This window comes from Ursus americanus, chromosome 26 (assembly GCF_024610735.1).
Source record: "Ursus americanus isolate L20-20 chromosome 26, mUrsAme1.1.p, whole genome shotgun sequence".
In the NCBI taxonomy this organism is placed as follows: Eukaryota; Metazoa; Chordata; class Mammalia; order Carnivora; family Ursidae; genus Ursus; species Ursus americanus.
In genome coordinates, this window is record NC_142152.1 from 34,918,611 (window position 1) to 34,940,249 (window position 21,639).

The 21,639-nt window shown below is 54.2% G+C and overlaps 1 protein-coding gene across 3 annotated transcripts in view; it reads right to left on the reverse strand.

Moving 5' to 3' along the window:
• The window catches only part of ITPK1 (inositol-tetrakisphosphate 1-kinase), a 169,408-nt gene that overhangs the window by 14,710 nt on the left and 133,059 nt on the right, over nt 1-21,639 (reverse strand). For all 3 annotated transcript variants that reach the window (XM_045807579.2, XM_045807576.2, XM_045807578.2), the window contains 3 exons: nt 5,361-5,459; nt 4,934-4,974; nt 1,182-1,347 (listed from right to left, as the gene is read on the reverse strand). In XM_045807579.2, coding sequence (XP_045663535.1) covers nt 1,182-1,347; nt 4,934-4,974; nt 5,361-5,459 — 306 coding nt within the window. The remainder of the gene's footprint in view (nt 1-1,181; nt 1,348-4,933; nt 4,975-5,360; nt 5,460-21,639) is intronic.

Genomic DNA, 21,639 nt, shown 5'->3' on the forward strand with positions numbered 1-21,639 from the left:
CATGTTGGACATACAGCCTACTTAAAAAAACCCAAAAAAACAAGTCTCTTCCAGCCCACAAATTTCTAAGAATGCCTCTTGCTGGTATATGGTCACATTTTTTGTATGTGGCCCCAGACCGTGGTCCTCTCACCCCCAGATCATTCCATCATCCCAGTGTGCAGGGGCTGGGACCAGGGTGACAATGGGGATGTCCCAAACCCTGACAATGCAGCCTCGAGACTCGAGGCTGCCTACACCCAGAAAGGAAGTGAAGAATCAATGCACATTTCTAAAGTATCTGCTCTGTGTTAATGGTAAGAAAAAACCCATCCAGCGAAGAACAGCTGAGAAAGGAAGACAAGAACAGCTGAACTTCATTCAAGAGGAGTGGCTTGAAGCCACCAGGAGCGGATGGTGACAGGGAATTCCAGCAGGAGAAACTTTAAGAAGACACATCTGTTTGCTCAGATGGGAGACAAAATAGCCCGGTATTTGAATGCATCTGGCGATGGCGGGTTTCCCTTGCAGAGATAAATGTACGGCGTGTTTGAGCAAACCACATGAGGACAATCAAATATCCTCCAAGGGGTCCTCTTAGCAAGCTCTGCTTATTTCAAAGATGAGGTTACTCTGTTCCAAAGGTTTCTGGAACTTGCCTTAGAGATGCCTTCAGAACCCCCAGAACATTCTTTTGAGCAGTCCCAACACCAGCAAATCCTTATCTTAGTGCCCGTTTCTGAAAGGGCCAAGGGTCACCTGGTGTCAGGAAAACAGCTAAAAAAAAAGTTGCGCTTGTGGAGCCCGTCAGCCTCCAACGATGGCAGCTCCCTGCAGATCCTGCCACTCTGTGACACCTGAGGGACACTCAGGATCCAAACACTCGGACTCGGTCCTCATCCCTGCCAGGGGGGTCACAGGGAAGGGGGGGAGGTGACTGTGCCCACATATACCTGCCGGAAAGCTTTCAGACGCTTCCAGGAGCTTCCAATGGATGGAGCCCCTACAATGAGCGGGTGGGATGGGGTTGCACCGTGTTCCCCAAGACCTCCTCACCCACTGCACGCAACTCCTTCAACCTTCAGCTCAGCCCATCCCTGCCTCCCTCCAAAAGAACATAGGGTAGCAGGGGAAGTGCTGCAGGACCGACGGCTCATGCCCGGTCCCAGCTGGGCCCCCAAGACGGTGGGAAGCTTGGTTACCTGACGTGCCCGCAGAGAAGTTCTTCAGCGAGGGCCTCTGGACCACAGTGTAGGACTCGCCCACCACAAACACCTTGTACAGGACGGCATTGTGGTTGATGAAGTTCTGGACCACGCAGGGCGGCTGGATGGCACTCAGGCCCTCCTGGTTGAACACGATGGCCATCTGTGGAGATAGGGGGCCAAGGGCTCTGTCACGGTCCACTACCTGCTCAGTCTTGGACACAGGGGCACGTTACTGGTCCAGAGCTCGGCCACCAAGGACCATCCCTGTGAACGGAGGACTCTCCATGAAGAATCTCTAGCCAGGGTGAGTGGAGTGACCCTGGAGAAGAACACCTGGGGATCAATTCGCTCCTACTGTGGGGGTTTAGAAATCCTGCATCATCGGGCTCTCCCTGTATGGTTGAGCTGGCTGTGCACTGCACAACTCCACTATTCACACTGTAATCCAAGAAATGGGACACCCAGTTGTATAGTACTCAATCTTTATGACCTCCTTGGAGGTTCCTCCACAAAGATCCAGGTGAGGCAGGAAGTGCAAGGCAACGGATCGGGAGTTGGGAGGCTTTGGGTCAAAATCTGTACGTCGACAAGGGCTGCATCTGGTCAAGCACTCAGTCCTGTTCTGACTGCTTTATGTGAGTCACCTGGTGCTGTCCTCACAATGCACGTCTGAGGAGGGCACTACTCTCACGCACCTTTTACAGATGAGGAATCGGAGGCCCTAAGCAGCTCAGTGGCTTGTTGGAAAGTGACAGAGCCCAGGATGGGACTGGGTCTGCCCAGCATGCAGCCTCGGCCTCTGACACACAGAGTAAGCTACACGGATGGCTTGAGGGATGAGAACATGCTGCTCCCAGTCCCCGAGTCTCTGGGGACAAAGGTCTGCCCAGAAGGATCTGGTAGGCCACTAAAGTAGGAAGAGCAGAGGGGCAGCTGGAGAACTTTGGCTGTGTCAGCTGCTGGTGCTGGGGCCATGGCTAATCCCTCGCAGCCCACAGGCCCCAGGAAGGAGCCACCAGACGCCTGGGACTCGGGGCAGGAATGACGGAGCGTGGACAGCTGGCCGCCTGCACTGGCTGCCCCCCGACATCCACGGTCACAGAGCGCCACCCCAACGTTCCTGGTACTGAGCCGCGCAGGGCAGGAGTAGAGATCCAGGCCACACGGGGAAACAGGACGTGCGTGTACCGCGTGCATGGGTGTGCACGCGCCGCACGGACCGTCTCCTTAGCCTTCCGCCGAAGAAGGGAAAGAACATGGGGCGCTCTGGAGCCAGACACGGGTTTAAGTCCTAGCTCCAGCACCCGGCTGCCAGAGCACAGCTGGGCAACTTGCTCCGTGCTCCATTTTCCCCACTTGTAAAACAGCAATGGTCACGACCACAGGAGAGCTTCCGGGGTGCTTGGGGCTTCCGGCTCAGTGGTGTAACAGAACGGGGGGTGGTAATTTCACTCTGAGCAAATCAGTATGCTTGCACTGGCTTAAAAACAAAACAAAAAAACCCTGTGAACATACAATGAAGACAGAGTAGTTTGGCAAAACTAGTTGGTTTTCATCAAGCTTGGGGCTGGGGGACTCAGAGGCAGGGCGCAGGGAGTCCGCAGTACAGGCAAGGACCCCAATCAGAAAGCCTTACTTTCCTGTTTAAAGCCAATCATGTCCACAGAGCTGTCCCTCTATCCTGGCTGCGCTCAACATCCCGGCACCCTGGACAGGCGAGGAACCTTGCCCCCCAACCTGCAGACTCATGCCGTGGAGGGCACCCCACCTGAGGGGGCCTCCCTCTGACCCGAAAGCCTCCAGGGGGCAGGTGGCCCACAGCACACACAAACTCCCTGGGGGCCTCCAGATGCCAATCCCCCCACTCAGGAGAAGAGGAGCCCCTCCCTGAAACAGCCTGCTGTGGGTCGGGGGAGCGGGGGCTGGGGGAGACAGCGATGCACCACGTGTACATTTTGCCAGACCCCGACAGCTAGACTAAGGGACGAAAGCCCCTCCCGAACGCACTGACTCCATACGTGAGGGTCGAGACTCCTGCCAAGGAGGGAGCTTACTTGGATCCGGAACCCCCGCCGCTGCTGCGGTGACCCAGCAGGCTCCGTAACTGGCTCCCTCGCAGCGCACCCAAGGCTTTCTGTGCCAGGCCCACGGCAGCACGCGCGGCAAGTCCCTCCTCCTCCAGAACCATCATCAGATCCCCACTTACAAGTGCGGACGGACACTCAGAGAGGCTGGGTGATCTGCCCCAAGTCACACAGCCGGCAGTGCACAGAGCCAGACCTGCTCCCAGGCCTACATGATTCCAGAATTCTCTCATGAAGAGAGAAGCGGCTCCTCTCCTGCAGGCTGAGCTTTTCTGCATCAGGACGGTCTAACCACGCTGCTAACAGTGACGAGAGCCACCCTGCCATTCAGAAAACCGCAAGGCGCTGACCCACAGAGGGACCAGGTGCTCGTGAAAGGGGCAGGTGGAAGGCTGGCTGGTGCCAGCGACGGGAACGTGGGCTCTGGCGACAGGGCTCTGGCTGCTCTGAAGCGCTCCTGATCCCTCCCAGGGCTTGGCAGGGAGCACATCCCTGGCCCGGAGCCCAGGCAGGCCCAGACAGGGACGGCTCCACAACCCTAGCAGACAGCTGGCCTTTGCAGCAGGCCACGACTTCCAGGCGCTGCCCCCGCATTCCTGCCCCCGCAGCTCCCATCACCCATGTGCTGTATCACACCACTGCTGTCTGTTCGTAATGTTTCCCCATAAACATCTGCCAGGGATAAAGAGCACCCCAGAAATCTACAGGGCATTGCGGCGGGGCTGCCCATGTTTTGTCCTAAGGTTCTGGGGACTATTTCTGACTGTGAGGCGGCCCAAGGTCAGGCTCTCCCCACAGGGTCCTCCGGATGGGTCACGTGTCTACTGCCTAGGACGTCCTCCCAAGTCCGTAACAGGAAGGCCCCCAGGCTGGGCTGTGCCCCTGAGGGTATGAAACACAGATGATGGGGGAGAGGGTGAGGTGAAGCCCTGAGGGCCATGTCCTGGGTGTGGTTCCAAAGACAAGGGCAACCGAGACCCAACGGGGTGCCTGTCTGGCCATCTGGTCCTCTTACCCCCAGAAGGCCGCCCCCGCTATGGTCCTGCACCATCTCACTGGTGCTGCGTGTGTCTGGGACTCGGTCTCTACCAATGGGGCAGATGCTCTTCTTATGCATTCTTGCCCTGGCACTGAGCGGGGCTGGGAACACCCACGGGGGAATAAAGGAATGACCCAGAGGCTGGAGGAACCACCACACACCAGCAAGTAGAGTGTCCTTGCCTCTCTTGCCCCCTTCTAAATTCAGCGGGGCCAGCAGGTGTGTGGGGGCGGTGAGTGCACCGTTCCAGTCCACAACACGCAGAGGGGCCCAGTGCCGTGCCTGGCACAGAGCGGGCACCCAGGGAGTGATCAACACTGCCAAGCCAGAGGTCGCACAGTCGGACAGGTCAAATTGGAATATGGCTGCAAGGGCTCAGAGGGGGGGCAGGCAGACCCCTGGCACACATTTCCCACCCTTGGGGACAGGACAGGCATGGGCAGAAGCTGGGCATGGTGTACAGAGCCACAAGCAGGAGCAGGACGGGAGCATGAGCAGCAGGGGTGGGATCCAGCACACAGACTCCTGCGGGCTCGCAGACAGACACCGCGAGCTGGAAAGACAGGGGGACAGGGCTGGGGGGGGGGGCGGGGACATGGGGAGAGGGCAAAGCTTCCACTTACCTCGTGAGAGTTGGTGCCATGGGCCACTCTGGTTTTACAAACTATGGAGCAGGGAGAGAGAAGCAGAGAAAAATTAGTGAGGTGATTTCCCCACAAGGCCTGACCTGGCAGACACGGGGAGCAATTCTTGAAACTCCTGCAGCCTGTGGGGATATGGGGCAGCGGGGAGCTGGGGACACGTGCGACGGTGGCAGCGTCTGCACTCAGGGTGGTCTGGACAGACGCTGCCGGGCCAGCAGAAGACCACCTTCAGCCCACACCACCTGAGGGCCCGTCTCCACTGTGCAGGTGAGAGCAGGACGCAGGGCTTGGCCTTCCCTGGCCACCCAGGCCCTCGTGCATCCCAGGGAGCCACAGACAGCCCCCCAACCCCACCCAGCCCACGGCCCGCCGAGCCTGCCCAGCGGGGCCCGGGGGTGGTACGCACTGAAGGGGAACGCCAGGCCATTCTGCTCCAGGAGCCTCATGGTGTCGTCTCCACTCAGGCTCGTGAGCTCCATGAAGGGTGGCGAGCAGATCCTGTCATCTGCGGACAGAAAAGAAGCCCACATTGGCAGGCCGCCCGCTTGCCCCCAGGCCCACTTCCTCGGACAGACCCACCTCCCCGGGGCCACCCCCACCATCCCACCCTCCTAAGCGGACACCCTCAACTCTGCAGCGAGGGCGCAAGCACGCCCGCACACACACCGACAATAACAGCGGCATGTTCTTTAATTACATTTTCTATTAACATTTCTGTAATTACAGAACCAACGTATGACAAGTATAAAACGTGAAGACCAAAGAAAAGAACCACATGCATTCACAGATACGACTATTACTGCAGGCGAGCCTTTCGTTGAGGCACGTGCACACGTATGCACAAGAACTTCACAACCGGATACTGTTCGGTGACCCAAATCTTCACTCAATGAACTACGAACGTTTTCTGGCTCAATAAAGACTTCTCCTACTATAGGCCTTACCGGCGTCACAGTAACTGCGGGAGTGACGCTGCGTGGTTAGCATCTAGCTCTGTGCTAAGGGCTTTGCAGGCACCACCTCTCCAGTCTGCAAAACAATCCTAGCAGAAGGAAGCTGAAGTTGAGGACATGAAAGCATGTGCCCAAGGCTACACCAGCACTGCCAAGCCTCAGGACACAGGGCCCTCGCCCTCTGGCTAGCTCAAGGGCACAGCTCATCAGCCATCTGCCCGCTAGGTCTGGCCTCCGGACTCCTTCCCTCCCTCCCTCCCTCCTTCCCTCTCTCTCTCTCTCTCTCTCAAGCATGCTCACAGCCCTTCTCCAGCCTCCTGCGGACACACTCCAGCCCCAGCTCTGCTCCCTGCCAACACCTTCTCATACCCTGGCTTGCCTGAGTCCCCGGGGTCAGAGGGGCACCCATCCAGTGGGTTCTCAGCACGTCTGGTTTTTCTGAAAAGCTCTGGGAGCTGAGTCGGCTCTGGCTGTCAGGACACTCCTGGTGCCAGGCACCGAGTTAGGGCAAAACAGATGATTGGTGGGTCACCAAATGTATTCTGATGCTCCCTCCCTTTTGCTGAATTACATGACTGGTACGTTATTACTGCTTCTTGTCTAGGCCCCCTCTCACCTCAGACCACCCTGTACTTCTGAGCACAGGGGCCGGGAAAGGCTGAGCGTCAGTGAGGTGCCCTCCTCCCCCAAACCTTGGAAAACAAATCGAAAGTAAAGAAGCGAAGTGGCTTGTCTCCAGGAACTTCGAGCTACTTGGCTGGCTAGAAGGTCAGGACATTAAACCAAGGTAAGATCCAGCCTCATGGAGCTCATAAAAACGAATGCCAAGAATTACACAGGGCATATGAAAAATGTTTTTCTCTCTCCCCCCACCCACCTGTAAAATCCAAACTCCACAGAGGCGCTGAAGTGCTGGCAGATTTCAGAGGTTGCAGGGCTTCTCAGGGACCATGGGAGGGTGGTCTGGGGGCAGTGTTTGCTGAGCCCTGGCAGACGGTGCTGCGGGCCCTCCAAACAGAGCGTTCATTTAATTCTCAAACTGCTGTGACAGTGTCTCTGTGGACAGAGGCCAAAACAGGCCCCAACAGGCAGTCTGCCCAAAGTCACATGACAGTCAATGACAGAGGCAGCATGAGGAGCCAGGTTAAAGGGCAGGCCAGGAAAAGAGAAGTCAGGAAAATCGGGGGGTGGGGTGGGGCTATGTGCTGGCTCTCAGTGGTAAGCCACTATCTAAACAAGGCCCCACTTCTGCACCCCCAGGCTGGACTCAGAGCCTGGGCGGGGAAGCTTGTGGCTGTGAACGCACAGCCCCTGCAGCCCAGCCCCAACAGAATGTGACACTCGAGGCCTGCACGAACTGGAGGGTTCTGCAGCAGACAGGTACTCACCTGGGCCTCACCCCTGGCCCATCCCCTCCCAAAGGAAGATTCAGAGACGACTGGAGCCCAACAGGCCACCTCCTGTGAGAGCTTCCAGACCCCCCATCGGCAGACTTTCAGAGCTGGTGCGTCAGCCTGGCCTTCAATCTGCTTTGCAATGCCCCCATCAGTGTCCCCTCCCACCCCTAGCCCACCCACACTTCCACGTGTCACCGACCATAGCCACCTGCTCTGTAAACCACACTTGATTTATGTGCCAGACAACACCAACTACAAAGCCACTCACGCCCCCTCACAAGAGCCCCATGAGGGAGTGGTCGCTCCCATTTTACAGACCAAATCCTCTGCCCAGAGTTGCACAGTGAGTATGTGGTGTAGCTGGGGAGGCTCGGACCTGGGCATCTGGCTCCCTGGTGAAGTGCCCACTTCATATTAACAGGATAAAGGACAAAGCTTTTACTGAGATGATCGTCTCAAAAGACTCAGAAAAACCATTTGACAAAATCCAATGCCCTTCAGGATAAAAACACACAACAAACCAGGAACAGAAGGGAATTTCTTCAAGCTAAAGAGCATCTACAAAAGCCGCAGAAACATTCTACACTGGGGTGAAAGACTGGCCTCTCTCCCCTTAAGATCAGGAACAAGACAAGGGGGTCTGCTCTTGCCACTTCTATTCAATACCATACTGGAGGTTCTAGCCAGGGTAGTTGGAAGAATGAAATAAACAGCTTCCAGACTGGAAAGAGGAGGTAAAACTGCCTCCATGTGCAGGTGAAATGACCTTGTATACGGAAAATCCCAAGGAACCCACACACAAACTGAAAACCTATGAAGATAAATAAATTCAACGAGACTGCAAAGATCAATACACAGAAAACAATTATATTTCTATATATGCTAGCAATGAATAATCTGAATATGAAATTTAAAAAATAATTCTACTTACAGTAGCATTAAAAAAATAAAAACAAATAAATTTAACAAAGACTTAAATACTGAAAATATTGCTGAAAAACATTCAAGAAGATTTCAATAGACAGAAAGACATCCCGGGCGCCTGGGTGGCACAGCGGTTAAGCGTCTGCCTTCGGCTCAGGGCGTGATCCCGGCGTTCTGGGATCGAGCCCCACATCAGGCTCCTCTGCTGTGAGCGTGCTTCTTCCTCTCCCACTCCCCCTGCTTGTGGTCCCTCTCTCGCTGGCTGTCTCTATCTCTGTCAAATAAATTTAAAAAATCTTTAAAAAAAAAAAAAAAAAGAAAGACATCCCATGCTCATGAATAAGACATTTACTATATTAAGCTGGCAATACTCCCACAGTGATCTACAGATTCAGCACGATTACCGTCAAAATCCCAGCTTTCTTTTAGCGGAAACTGACAAGTTAATCCTTAAATTCATGTAAAAATGCAAGGAACTCGGGACAGTCAATCTTGAAAAGGAACAAAGTTGGAAGACTCACACTTCCCAATTTAAAAACCTACTACAAAGCTACAGTAGCCATGCAGTATGGTAGTGGTACAAAAACAGACCTACAGATCAATGGAATACAACTGAGAGACCAGAAAGAGATCCAGACATCTGGAGTCAACTGACTGTCTACCAAGGTGCCAAGACAATTCAAGGGACGAACAACAGTCTTTTCAACAAACGGTGGTAGGAAAACTGGACATCCATGTGTGAAAGAATGAAGCTGGCACCCTACCTCACACCATACACAAGAACTGATTCAAAATGGATCATGATCTAAATAAAAGATCTAAAAAACAGAACACTTAGAGGACAACATGGGTGTAAATCTTCATGACCTTGGGTCAGGTAAGTTTCTTAGACACTAAAAGCACAAGAAACCAAAGTAAAAATAGATAAATCTGATATCAACAAAATTAAAAACTGTTGTACTTCAGAGGACACTATCAAGAAAGTGAAAAAACCACCCACAGAATGGGGAAACATATTTGCAAATCATACATCCGATAACAGTCTAGTACCCAAAACATATGAAGAACTATTAACAAACAAGAAAAAGACAACCCAAATTTAAAATAGGCAAACAATTTGGGGGTTTTCTGGTGTGTGCTTTTTTTAACATTTTATTTATTTATTTATTTGTCAGACAGAGAGTGAGCACAAGCAGGGGGAGCGGCAGGCAGAGGGAGAAGCAGGCTCCCCGCTGAACAGGGAGCCCAATGTGGGACTCGATCCCAGGACCCCGGGATCATGAGCCAAGCTGAAGGCAGACACTTAACTGATGGAACCACCCAGGCATTCCTGGGCAAAGGATTGGAATAGGCAGTTCTCCAAATAAGACCTACAAATGGCCCAAATGAAAAGATGCTCAACATCATTAGCCATAAGGGAAATGCACATCAAAACCACAATGAGATATTATTTCGTATCTACTGAGAATGGCTATGATCAAAAAGACAAAAAGTAACGAGTACTGACATTGCTGGTGGGAAAGTAAAATGGTGCTGCTGCTCTGGGAAACAGTCTGGCAGTTCCTCCAACAGTTACACACAGAGTTACAGTAGGACCTAGTAATTCCACTCCTAGATACATAACCAAGGGAATGGAAACATATGTCCACGTAAAAACCTGCCCAGGAATGTCCACGGCAGCATTATTCGTAAGAGCCAAAAAGTGGCAACAACCCAAATGCCCATCCCCTGATGAGTGGGTAAACAAAATGTGATGTGCCCATTCAACAGAGTATCCTTCAGCCAGAAAAAGGAATGGCCCACGCTACAACGTGACCTTGAAAACGGGACGCTAAGTGAAGCGAAGGAAGCCAGTCACAAAAGCCACATATCAGAACTTCACTTATATGAAATGTCCGGAATAGGCAAACCCAGAGAAACAGGAGACTGGTTGCCAGGGGCTGGGGGACGGCGGGCGGGGGGATAAGGATGGACTACAAATGGGTACATTTCTTTCTGGGGTGATGAAAATGTTCTGGACTTAGACGGCGGTGTTGCTTGTGCAATTTTGGGAATACATTCAAAGCTACTGAACTGCATGTGTACTTCAAAAAGGTGGATTTTATGGCATGTGAATTATATAAATTAGAAAGAAAGAAAGAAAGAAAGAAAGAAAGAAAGAAAGAAAGAAAGAAAGAAAGATCCCCCAGCAACAGCTGTCATCCCTCAAGTGCTCGCTCTCTGCAGGCACAGGGCTGAACAAATGCTTCAGGCACGGTGTCGCCTTCAAGCCTGCAGTCCTGTCCCTTGCTCCACGCCCGTCCAGGGCACAGTCAGACAAGGACAAGGTGAGTGCTTCCCCCAGAGATGCTTGGGGTCCAGTTGAAAAGCAGGGATGAGACATTTCCAGTGAATGGGCCACATCCAGCACGAAGTCAGACACCCCAGCTTCCTGCAACCCCAGGCTCTGGGATGAGGCGGGGCCCAACACAGAACCAAGGTGGCAAAGAACCAAGTGCACCAAGAAGAGGGGCACGTGCACACCGTCACCGTCTTCCTCCTTCCTCCTAACCTGGAGCCTGCTGACCACACCCTGAGCAGCAGGCTCCACCGGCTGCTACCCCACTGTCGCTCCAGGGCAGGGTCCGGGACAGAGACTGGCCCCATCACACTGGCACGAAAGGACCCACAGCTGAAGCTCAGTCACCACCAAGAGGCCAGCACTGGGTGAAGGAGGTCCCGAGCCTGCACGGCAGAGGTAGGAAGGGACCCCTGTCCCTCATTGGGCCACGGCTGCTCCGTGCCCCAGGCCTGCCCCACTCTGGACTCGGGAACAGTAGACCATGAAGTCTTAACTTTTTTTTTTTTTTTAAAGATTTTATTTATTTATTTGACAGAGAGACAGCGAGAGAGGGAACACAAGCAGGGGGAGTGGGAGAGGAAGAAGCAGGCTCCAGCGGAGCAGGGAGCCCAGTGCGGGGCTCGATCCCAGGACCCTGGGATCAGGCCCTGAGCCGAAGGCAGATGCTTAATGACTGAGCCACCCAGGCACCCCATGAAGTCTTAACTTCTTGAACCACTTTCTGGCTACTTGTAGCCAAAACCATCCTGCCTGCCTGTGAAATCACAGTAAATTAGAAATGACTACTGTTCCTATTTTGGTTTCAACAACCATTCACCACCAATGGCAAAAGAAAAAAAAATGTTGAGCCAGAGATAGGGCACTTCCCAACAGACAGCCTGCCCTCATGGAGCTTATGTTCCCGAACAACAAACCAGACTGATGAGTAAACCGTACAGCCAGAAGGTGCTGGCGGGGTGAGCAGAGCAGGGAGTAAGGTCAGGAGCGTCTCGCTGAGCAAACACAGCGGAGGGCGAGCGGGTGGCGAAGGCTGTGCATATGGGGTCCGCGTGCTCCCAGTAGAGGGAACAGACCATGCCAAGGCTCATTTAGGGACACGCTGCTGCTTCTGCACAACCTGGCCCCAGCCTCGGAGAGGAGGACGCGGACACCCATCTAGCTCCCACACCCCGAGGCCACCTGGCTGGTGGGAGGGCCGGGGAAGGAACCAGGTCCCCGTGGCAGCAGAGCCAGTGCCGTGGTGGCCACAGACACACCGGCCCCGCCGCACAAGGGACAGTGGCGACAGAGGTTCCAGCAGCTCAGCCGTGGGAAACTCGCAACATCGCCTGCAGCTCCACCCCCCAGGAAAGACAGAATGAAGAGTCTTTCTCTAAGTCAGCACTAGGAGCCCGGGAAGCTATTTCTGGTTCCCAGAAAAAGGCTACTGTTGCTTATTTATCTACCGTCTTTATTTCTGGATGGGAGTTGGAAAGAGGCTTTTTTTAGTCGGCTAGTGGGCTGTGTTCTGCGAGGAGCTGAAACCTTAGCCCCTGGGAAACCGAAGGCCCGCCCGTGTCTTCCCTCCCAGCCGCCCGCATCACAGAATGGGAAGCTGGGGACCCTCGGAGATGAGCAAGTCCCAACCATGCGTCCACACGTCCAAAGAGGGAAGGGGAACAGTTCACGACCACATGCGAGTTACTGGCAGGCCGAGGGGGGGAACCCAGGCGTCTCAAGTCACACCCTACTCCACTCTGCCAGGGGGTCACGCCCTTATCTGACTAGAGGCAGCTGCTGGAGAGCTACCCAGAAGACAAAAGACCAAAGACGAACAGGTGGATACAAGGGGACAACTAGGGGTGCGGGACAAAGAGAGATGGCACTCTGAAGCCTTTGAACCTGGAGTAAATTACTCATCAGCTGTAACCTTTGGCAAGTGACCAAACTCTGCTGGGCCTTACTTTCCCCGTCTGTAAAACAGGAGCGATGTCTCCCTGGACAGTAGCTGGGAGGCCTGGTACATAACAGGTACCCTGCACTGGCCAAGCCGGCTGGGGACACCCACCGGAGAGCAGGCAGATGCTGCATCTTGGCCACTGGTCATGTCCAGCTTCCTGGGACGTGTCGAGTGCCAGGCCCCATCCTCACTTACTTGTGCGCCCCGCGTGGTGCTGGCAGAGCAGGCCATCCTCACATGGCTGAGATCCCCTGGCAGGGCACTGGTTGGGGGGTGGGGGGAGCACAGCTGTACTAGGATCCTGCCTCAGTTCCCTTCTCTTGAACAAACTTCATTTCTTCACCCAGACAATATCTGATGAAAACATGACCCAGGGGCAGGGGCAGTCCCTGGGGACACGCAGGGTTGGAATGCTCTGAAGCCTCTGCGACGGGCAGGGCCCCAGCAGTGAACACTACCCAGGAGTCAGGGCTGGGCGGAGGGGAGAAGAGACAGAAGACAGACCATGGAGGGGACCCAGGTGGCCAAGAACCTGCTGCGTGGTTCTGAGCAGCGGGACGACATCACGGGAACGTGCCAGGAGAAGCACATATTCCATCTGCTGGCTCATCTCCCTCTAGAACGTCAGTTCCGTGAAGGCAGGTGGGAGAACCTGGGTTTTGTTCACAGCTGTAGGCCAGTGCCTAGGACACTGCCTGGCACACAGTAGGTCCCCAACAAACACTTGCTGAGTGCACAATCTGACCTGTTGAGCGAAGGGGTCAATGCCGCCTAATGTACACGGCTGTCTCCTCGGGCACTGGGGCCCCATCTGGACAAATGCAGGGCATGTGGTCAGCGTGTCTGCAGGGCATGTGGTCAGTGTGTCTGGGAGCGAAGACCATGTTCCAGGCCTCGCCTGCCACGCAGGCCTCGTACCACCACGTGGTCACACCCCTCCACCTCGGCTCGTTCCACTCGAAAACAAGCAAGCGGTCACATACATCCCTGCTAGGCCTGGCCTTTCACTCTCTGAAGGACTTGGCCTGCACAGGCATTCTCTTTGCCTACTTTGCGACGATTGTGACTGGACTTGCTGCTTGAATCCCAGCATTACCGAACACCTGCCAGCAGGATCTTCCCGAGATCTCGCGTATCCTGGTTATTGGACCGGTGACGTTTCTCCTGGAGTCAGGCGTTTACGTTTGCGCCAATTCTCCATCAGACTAGGGATCGATGACCATCCCTTGTGCATAAGGCTTTGTGCTTGTGACAAATCACATCCATGGGCTGAATTCCCAGAAGTGACTTTCGGGGCCCGTGGGAATCGACGTTTCTAGGGTTCTTGCCGCATGGCACCATGCTGTGCTGTTTCCCAAAAGGACTGCAAGACTTCGCTGAGGCACTTGCAGTGGACGGTCCTGACCATGCCTTCTCAGCCCTGGGTAGTCCCACGTTCAGAAACCAGGGCAGTCCTTTCAGGAAGGAGGACAATGGGTGACATGGGGAACAATCCCATCGCTGCACATACGGTCACTCTGGGGCCAGCGGGCCACCCGGAACAGTGAGGGAGGCATGAAGACAGCGAGGCTGGCATGGGGAGTCACTTTTAGTTAAAAGCTCTGGACTGGGGGCTGGAGACCAGTGAGTGATGCCGGCAGCTGCCCTGGGCCCTGGGCTCCTGACCGACAGAATGGGAGTCCTACTGAGCCAGCCCCATCTACATGCTGGCGTTGCAGTGAGAACCGAGGACAAGGAAAAAGTGCCACGGGACCTGCACAAGGCCAGATAAAGAAGCCAGCCCCCCTCAGGGGCAGCAAGGGCCTGGTACTGCCATCCATTCACACCCTCCTCACTCAGCAAGGGAGGCTCTGCGCCCAGGGGTCACCATGAGCCAGGCAGTGGCACGGGGCCCCTGGCCGCCCCTGGCTCTAGATGGGGACAGAAGCAGAGACCACAGAAGCATTCCGACCCCATGCATGCTGAAGGCAAGGCCAGGAGAGAGCATGTGACTCAAGAGTACCAGCCAGCAGACCGGGGCTCCCCAGCCCTGTGGGAGCAGCATCCCAGGCCGGGTGCTAGGAAGCACGTGGTTCAGGAGGGCGGACTTCTAGCTGCATCCTGGAAAGACCAAGAGGGCTCCACGGGAGGAGGCCATGCCAGTGGACCCTGGGGAAGGCAGGAAGTTTCCACCTATACACACCCTCTCGCCTTAGCCAGAGCTGCTGCATGGACGCGGGTCCGCCTTTCAGGCAGAATGCATGCTCTGGGAGGGCAGGGACCTTCTCCATTGTGTTCATGGCCCACCCCCCAACAAATGAGTGGATGAGGGAATGAAGCAGACAATGGCCTGGGCTCCCACTGCTCCCGGCACAAGTGGAGTGGCCTCTATCAAAATGCAGTTCCCACGGGGCCAGCAGCCTCTGGGCCAGGGACCCTGCACAGCAGCCCGAGACGCTGCCTCCCAGAGCTGGGTCCTGTCCTGCCTTCCTGGGCCATTCCCCACTCCCAGGGGCCTGTCCCAGGGCAGGAAGCGGTCTGACACAGGAGTGTCAGTGACAAAGCAGGCACAGGACAAGAGGCAGGGGCAGCAGGATCCACGTTCCCACGCAATCTCCTGAGACCTGAGGGAAAACCAGTGCAGGCTGGGAGCCTCACACATGCTCATCCCTCAGCTTGCCAAGCTCTTCCTTCTAGCCCCTTCTTGGCCTGAGGACTCCCACCTGTCCTCCAAGCCTTGTCAGGCCACCTTCCTGCGCATCCAGGAAAAGGTCCCTCCCGCTGGCTCACCTCATCTTGGTAGCTAATGATGTGCTGGCCTCTGCCCAGACTGGGCGCCCCTGGATGGTCTGCAGGGGACAGCAGCTACCTGGGTTTGAATCCCAGCTCCACCTCACATGAGCTGTGTGCCTCTGGCCGAGTAACCTTACCTCTCTGCCTCAGTGTCCTCACTGGAAAATGAGGACAAGAGTACCTACCTCACAGGGCTGTTCCCCTGCCCCCACATTCAGAAAACACATTTTAAGTCATAAAATGGTCCGTAAATACAGAATATACGTTTATACTTTTCTACAGTTGCATCAGACCTTTTTTATTGAACAACAAATAAACTGGCTGATATGGCTAAATCCCAGATCACCAAGTGTAAGTGGCAGAAGTGGGGTGTGTTGGGGAAGTAGAGGCCAGTCAATTGCCAAATACATACTCCCAGACATGTCCACCATGACACCCAAGGCCAGGGGAGTCATGGAAGACTACCTGGAGGTGGCATCACCACAAATGACAGCCCAGAAAGCAAAACGCGGCAGCGATAATGAGCATCCACTCTGCAGCCGAGAGCCAGCCCAGTCCCTGCAACCGTGCCAAGCCACTGATCCTCTCTGATCCTTTCTCTCATCTGTAAAATGGACAGCAATGCTGCCCACCTCCCAGAGCTATTATGGAGACTTGGTGAGGCCATGCCCATGAAGGGCATTTGGAAACACTTGAGAACCACAGTTAGCCCTATTTCTGTGGACATACCACCCTCCCTGGGGCACCTCTGCAAGACCTCTCTCTCTGACAGGGGAGGCTCCACCATCCACCTGCCCACCAGCAGCTCCGCCCCAGGGTATGGGGGGCTCAGCGGGCTCAGCCAGTCCTCCTGGGACACTGACCAAACAAATGCTGTGGCCTGGAGTCTGGGCATCCAGGAACCTCCTTCTTGGTATCCTCACCCCATAACCATCTTCTCCCCCACAGCATCCGCTCTACCCACACACCATGGATTTCTGGGGTCTTGACCACCTTATTCACCGTCTAACCCAAACCACACGTCAGTATTAGATCCTGGATCATCTTTCTAAAGCCCTCACCTACATAGTGAGGCTGCTCTCAGCTCAAGAATTGGCCGTGGCTGACTCAGGTCGAAGTCCAAAGCCCTTCCAGGCTTCTGCAACCTGACCCTGCTTAACCTTCCTGTTACGGGCTGGACTGTGTTCCCCCCAAATTCACATGCTGAAGTCCCAACCCCCAGTTACTTAGGATGTGACTGTATTCAGAGACAGGGCCTTTAAAGAAGTGATAAAGTTAAAATGAGGTCCTATGGGTGGGCCCTGATCCAATCTGACCGGTGTCCTTCTCAGAAGACACTAGGACCCAGACAGGCACAGAGGGAAGACCACGTGAGGACCCGGGAGAAGGCAGCCATCTGCAAGCCAAGTAGACAGGCCTCCGGAGAAACCAGCCCTGCCAACACCTCGATCCTAGACTTCAAGCGTCCAGAAGCATGAAGCAGTAAACGTCTGTTGTTAAGGCCGCCTGGTCTGTGGTGCTTCGTTGTGACAACTCCAGCAAACTATGTATCTCCCGACTCCCCCCGGAACACAGAACCCAAGATCCTTCCCAGCCAAACCCTGGCTCCACACAGAGGCCTCACCATCCCCCCACACACATCTGGGACGCCCCTCCTCCCACCACTCATGCAGTTCCTCTAGGCTCTCCAGAACAAAGGATCTTGCACTGCCTCACCCAGAACCTTCCACAGGCAGCCATGCTTGCTCTGGCACCCTCTCTGTCCTGCCCTGCTACCTTGTCTGACTGCTCCTCTCTCATACCCTGTTCAATTTCCCCCACGTTTGGGTTTTGACTCAGCAAGCAGGCAGTACATCCCGTGGGGTCAGGATCCAGACTTCCCCCAGTCCACACTGCTCAGAGGCGGTAGGCGGCAGTAAGAAACATCTCTCTGGCAAGTGCATGTGTGTGGGATGAACTGGGAGACAGAATGAAAGTGAGCTGTGAGCACTGGAAACAAACGAGAAGGGGAAGCTCGGGGCCAACACAGGGTAAGGGGGTGGCCTGCAACTCCCCGAGCGGCTGCCACGTGGCGCTGCTGGTCTGGGACAGCCCTGATGACTGGCACAGGACTCGAACGGGGAAAGCCCTGAGAGCCTGGCCTGCAACCTACAGGTGCCAGTGTTTATGACCCATTTAGCATCTGGTTGTCCAAAGTCACCTTCCCTCTGACATTAAGCTGTTAGAGGCCAGGGGCCATGTGCTCCTGAGTCCTAGACAGGGAAAGATGTTCTGAGCATTCTGGCTAAAGAAGTTTCAGCCTGACGACAGCTCTGATGGGAACCCAAATGGCTCTTCAGCTCATGATGATGGCAGCCACCCTGTAATGTGGAAGCATCAAGTCACAGGTGCGTGGGGGTGGGAAAGCCGCCATAGGCCTGGGTCAGGAGGCCAGGAAGGGCCCAGAAGACAGCCTGCAGATGAGAGGAAATGGAAGCAGGGCGCTGGTCTCTGATCTGGAGCCGGGCCTGGGCCTGCGGAAGGCATTCCCAGTCCTCGGCCCGACTCCCTACTCCCTGCTCCAGAGCATAATGTCCCATCCACCCTGCCCAGCTAGGAAGGGCTCCAGCACCATCTTAGTAACCTGTGTGTGCTCCCACCCCCCCCCACGGCAGTGCTTGGTCCTCACCTCCTTGCTCTCCTGGGCAAGTCCTCTCCAAAGACATTCTCACTGCCTGCATCTCCAACCACCCCGCCGCCCCGGCATCGGGGAAGTCAGAATCTGCTGTTCCTTGTTCCTGACACCCTCCAGTTATACCTACGAACTGTCCCTTGCCCTGTCCCCTCTGTCCCTGAACACCTACTTCCACAGTTCATTCTGCATTCCGTTTAGGGCAGGTGACTCACTCCTCCCTGCAGCCCCAGGGCCCCTTGGATTTGCTGGGGGGATTTGTGTTGGGCTTCAAAGGGGTGGAAACAATTGGACAGCAGCGAGTATCTTCAGACTCATTCACAGCCTCAGAGGAGATGAAAGTAAAATAGTATGTTTTGTTTTGTTTAAGACCATGGCAGCCCTCAAAGCCTCCGTGCCCTGGGGATGTGGGGACTGGGGAGCCTGACTCATGGAAACCACCTGGGAATCTGCTGGGGCTTCGGGTCGGCCCCAGGAGAGGCGGTTCCTCACCCGCACAGCTCCTCGGAGGCTAGGGGTAGAGGCAGTCGTGGGCCAAGGGCCTGGGTTCTAATCCTAGGTCCACTGTCTCAACCCAGGCCACTTCTCCGTGCCTGTTTCCACATCTGCAAGATGGGGATAACACCAACAGTGGCCACACACACTGTGAGGACTGAATAAGCCACCGTCAGTCGCCATGCGGGGACCGCGTGCGGTACGCAACGAGAAGCATGAGCTACGGCTTCGCCATCACTCGTCACAGTGGGGTCTGCTCCCCTTACTCACTGAGGTCCAGCCAACACCCTGGGGGTCCACGCTGAACCTACGATGGGGCTGAGGGCTCCTCAGGAGCTAGGACTGTCTCATGACTGTTGAGCCTAGGACACAGGTGCCCTTTTCAGGCACCCTCTCTGGGATAAGAGAGGAAGCAGGGCCCACTCACACGGCTTAGGCACTGAGGAGCTCAAATGGGGCCGGAGGGCCATCAAGGCTGATAGGGAGCGGCCTGCAGGAAACCAGGTTCCTGAAAGGCAGCCTGGGGCAAGCCCTCCCCAGGCAGGACTGGGAGCTGGCCATCCGTGCAGTCCACGCAGAGCAGCCGACGGAAGGGCCTGACACCTCAAAGGGCCCGTGAGGACAGTGAGTGTGAGGGAAAGCCAGCCAGAGCTCCTTCTTTTCTTTTCTTTTCTTTTCTTTTTTTTTTTTTTTAAGATTTTATTTATTTATTTGACAGAGATAGAGACAGCCAGCGAGAGAGGGAACACAAGCAGGGGGAGTGGGAGAGGAAGAAGCTGGCTCACAGTGGAAGAGCCTGATGTGGGGCTCGATCCCATAACGCCGGGATCACGCCCTGAGCCAAAGGCAGACGCTCAACCGCTGTGCCACCCAGGCGCCCCAGAGCTCCTTCTACCCAGGTCCCCGACCACAGACCAGGCAGGGACCGGGAGGCCAACGGGCACAGGGCCAGGCCTGGATGGTATTCCTCCCCAGAATGCCCCTGAGGGGAGCGGGGGGAGGGAGGAGAAGTGAGAGGAGAAGTGGCACTTCCTCAGAGTGGATGGGCCTCACACCGTCTCTTGACTGCTCACAGGGAGCAGAGAGTGAGGCAGGGGTGAGGGAGGCTTGGCAGGTGGAGGCCCTGCCAATACATCCCACCACACCCCACTCCCAAGCTCTGGATGAAATAGGCTTCACTCAGTCTCTCACACAAGCTCCCAGCTCTGGGCTCCTGCCCCAGCATGTGCCTCCCACCACTGGCACCCAGTCACCCCTGATGGGACTGGGGGACTACCTCAGTACACACGGCGCCCGTCCTAAAGCGGAGAACATTGCAGGCCTGCCCCGCGGGCTATGCTCTGTGGAACGCTGTGCAGGCTGACAACATGGCTGCTTCCACGAAGGGGTGGACGTGGGCAGGCAGGATCACTGCAAACACCTGCTGGCCTCAACCCGCAGGATTCTTCTGGCAATTCTTTTTTTTTTTTTTTTAATGATTTTTTATTATATTATGTTAGTCACCATACAGTACATCCCCGGTTTCCGATGTAAGGCTCGATGATTCATTAGTTGTGTATAACACCCAGTGCACCATGCAATACGTGCCCTCCTTACTACCCATCACCGGTCTATCCCATTCCCCCACCCCCCTCCCCTCTGAAGTCCTCAGTTTGTTTCTCATAGTCCATAGTCTCTCATGTTTCATTCCCCCTTCTGATTACCCCCCCTTTCTTTATCCCTTTCTTCCCCTACTGATCATCCTAGTTCTTATGTTCCATAGATGAGAGAAATCATATGATAGTTGTCTTTCTCTGCTTGACTTATTTCACTTAGCATTATCTCCTCCAGTGCTGTCCATGTTGTAGCAAATGTTGAGAACTCGTTCTTTCTGATAGCTGAGTAATATTCCATTGTATATATGGACCACAACTTCTTAATCCAGTCATCTGTTGAAGGGCATCTCGGCTCCTTCCACAATTTAGCTATTGTGGACATTGCTGCTATGAACACTGGGGTGCATATGGCCCTTCTCTTCACTACGTTTGTATCTTTGGGGTAAATACCCAGTAGTGCAATGGCTGGATCATAGGGTAGCTCAATTTTTAACTTTTTAAGGGACCTCCACACTGTTTTCCAGAGTGGCTGTACCAACTCGCATTCCCACCAACAATGTAGGAGGGATCCCCTTTCTCCACATCCTCTCCAATAATTGTTGTCTCTTGCCTTGTCTATTTTTGCCATTCTAACTGGCGTAAGGTGGTATCTCAGTGTGGTTTTGATTTGAATTTCCTTGATGGCTAATGATTTTGAACATTTTTTCATGTGTCTGTTAGCCATTTGTATGTCTTCATTGGAAAAGTGTCTGTTCATATCTTCTGCCCATTTTTTGATTTGTTTATTTGTTTCTCATGTATTGAGTTTGAGAAGTTCTTTGTAGATCTTGGATACCAGTCCTTTATCTGTAGTGTCATTTGCAAACATCTTCTCCCATTCCATGGGCTGCCTCTTAGTTTTTCTGACTGTTTCCTTGGCTGTGCAGAAACTTTTAATCTTGATGAAGTCCCATAAATTCATTTTATCTTTTGTTTCTCTTGCCTTTGGGGATGTGTCATGAAAAAGGTTGCTTTGGCCGATGTCGTAGAGGTTGTTGCTTATGTTCTCCTCTAGAATTTTGATGGATTCTTGTCTCACATGGAGGTCTTTCATCCATTTGGAGTTTATTTTTGTGTATGGTGTGAGATAGTGGTCAAGTTTCATTCTCTTGCATGTAGCTGTCCAATTTTCCCAGCACCATTTATTGAAGAGACTGTCTTTTTCCCACCGGATGTTTTTTCCTGCTTTATCAAATATTAGTTGCCCAAAGAGCCGAGGGTCCATTTCTGGGCTCTCTATTCTGTTCCATTGGTCTATGTGTCTGTTTTTGTGCCAGTACCATGCTGTCTTTGTGATCACAGCTTTGTAGTACAGCTCGAAATCCGGCATTGTGATGCCCCCAGCTTTGTTTTTCCTTTTCAACAGTTCCTTGGAGATTCGGGGCCTTTTCTGGTTCCATACAAATTTAAGGACTGTTTGTTCTAGTTCTTTGAAAAATGTCCTCGGTATTTTGATCGGGATAGCATTGAAAGTGTAGATTGCTCTGGGTAGCATGGACATTTTAACTATGTTAATTCTTCCGATCCATGAGCATGGTCTTCTGGCAATTCTATGCCTA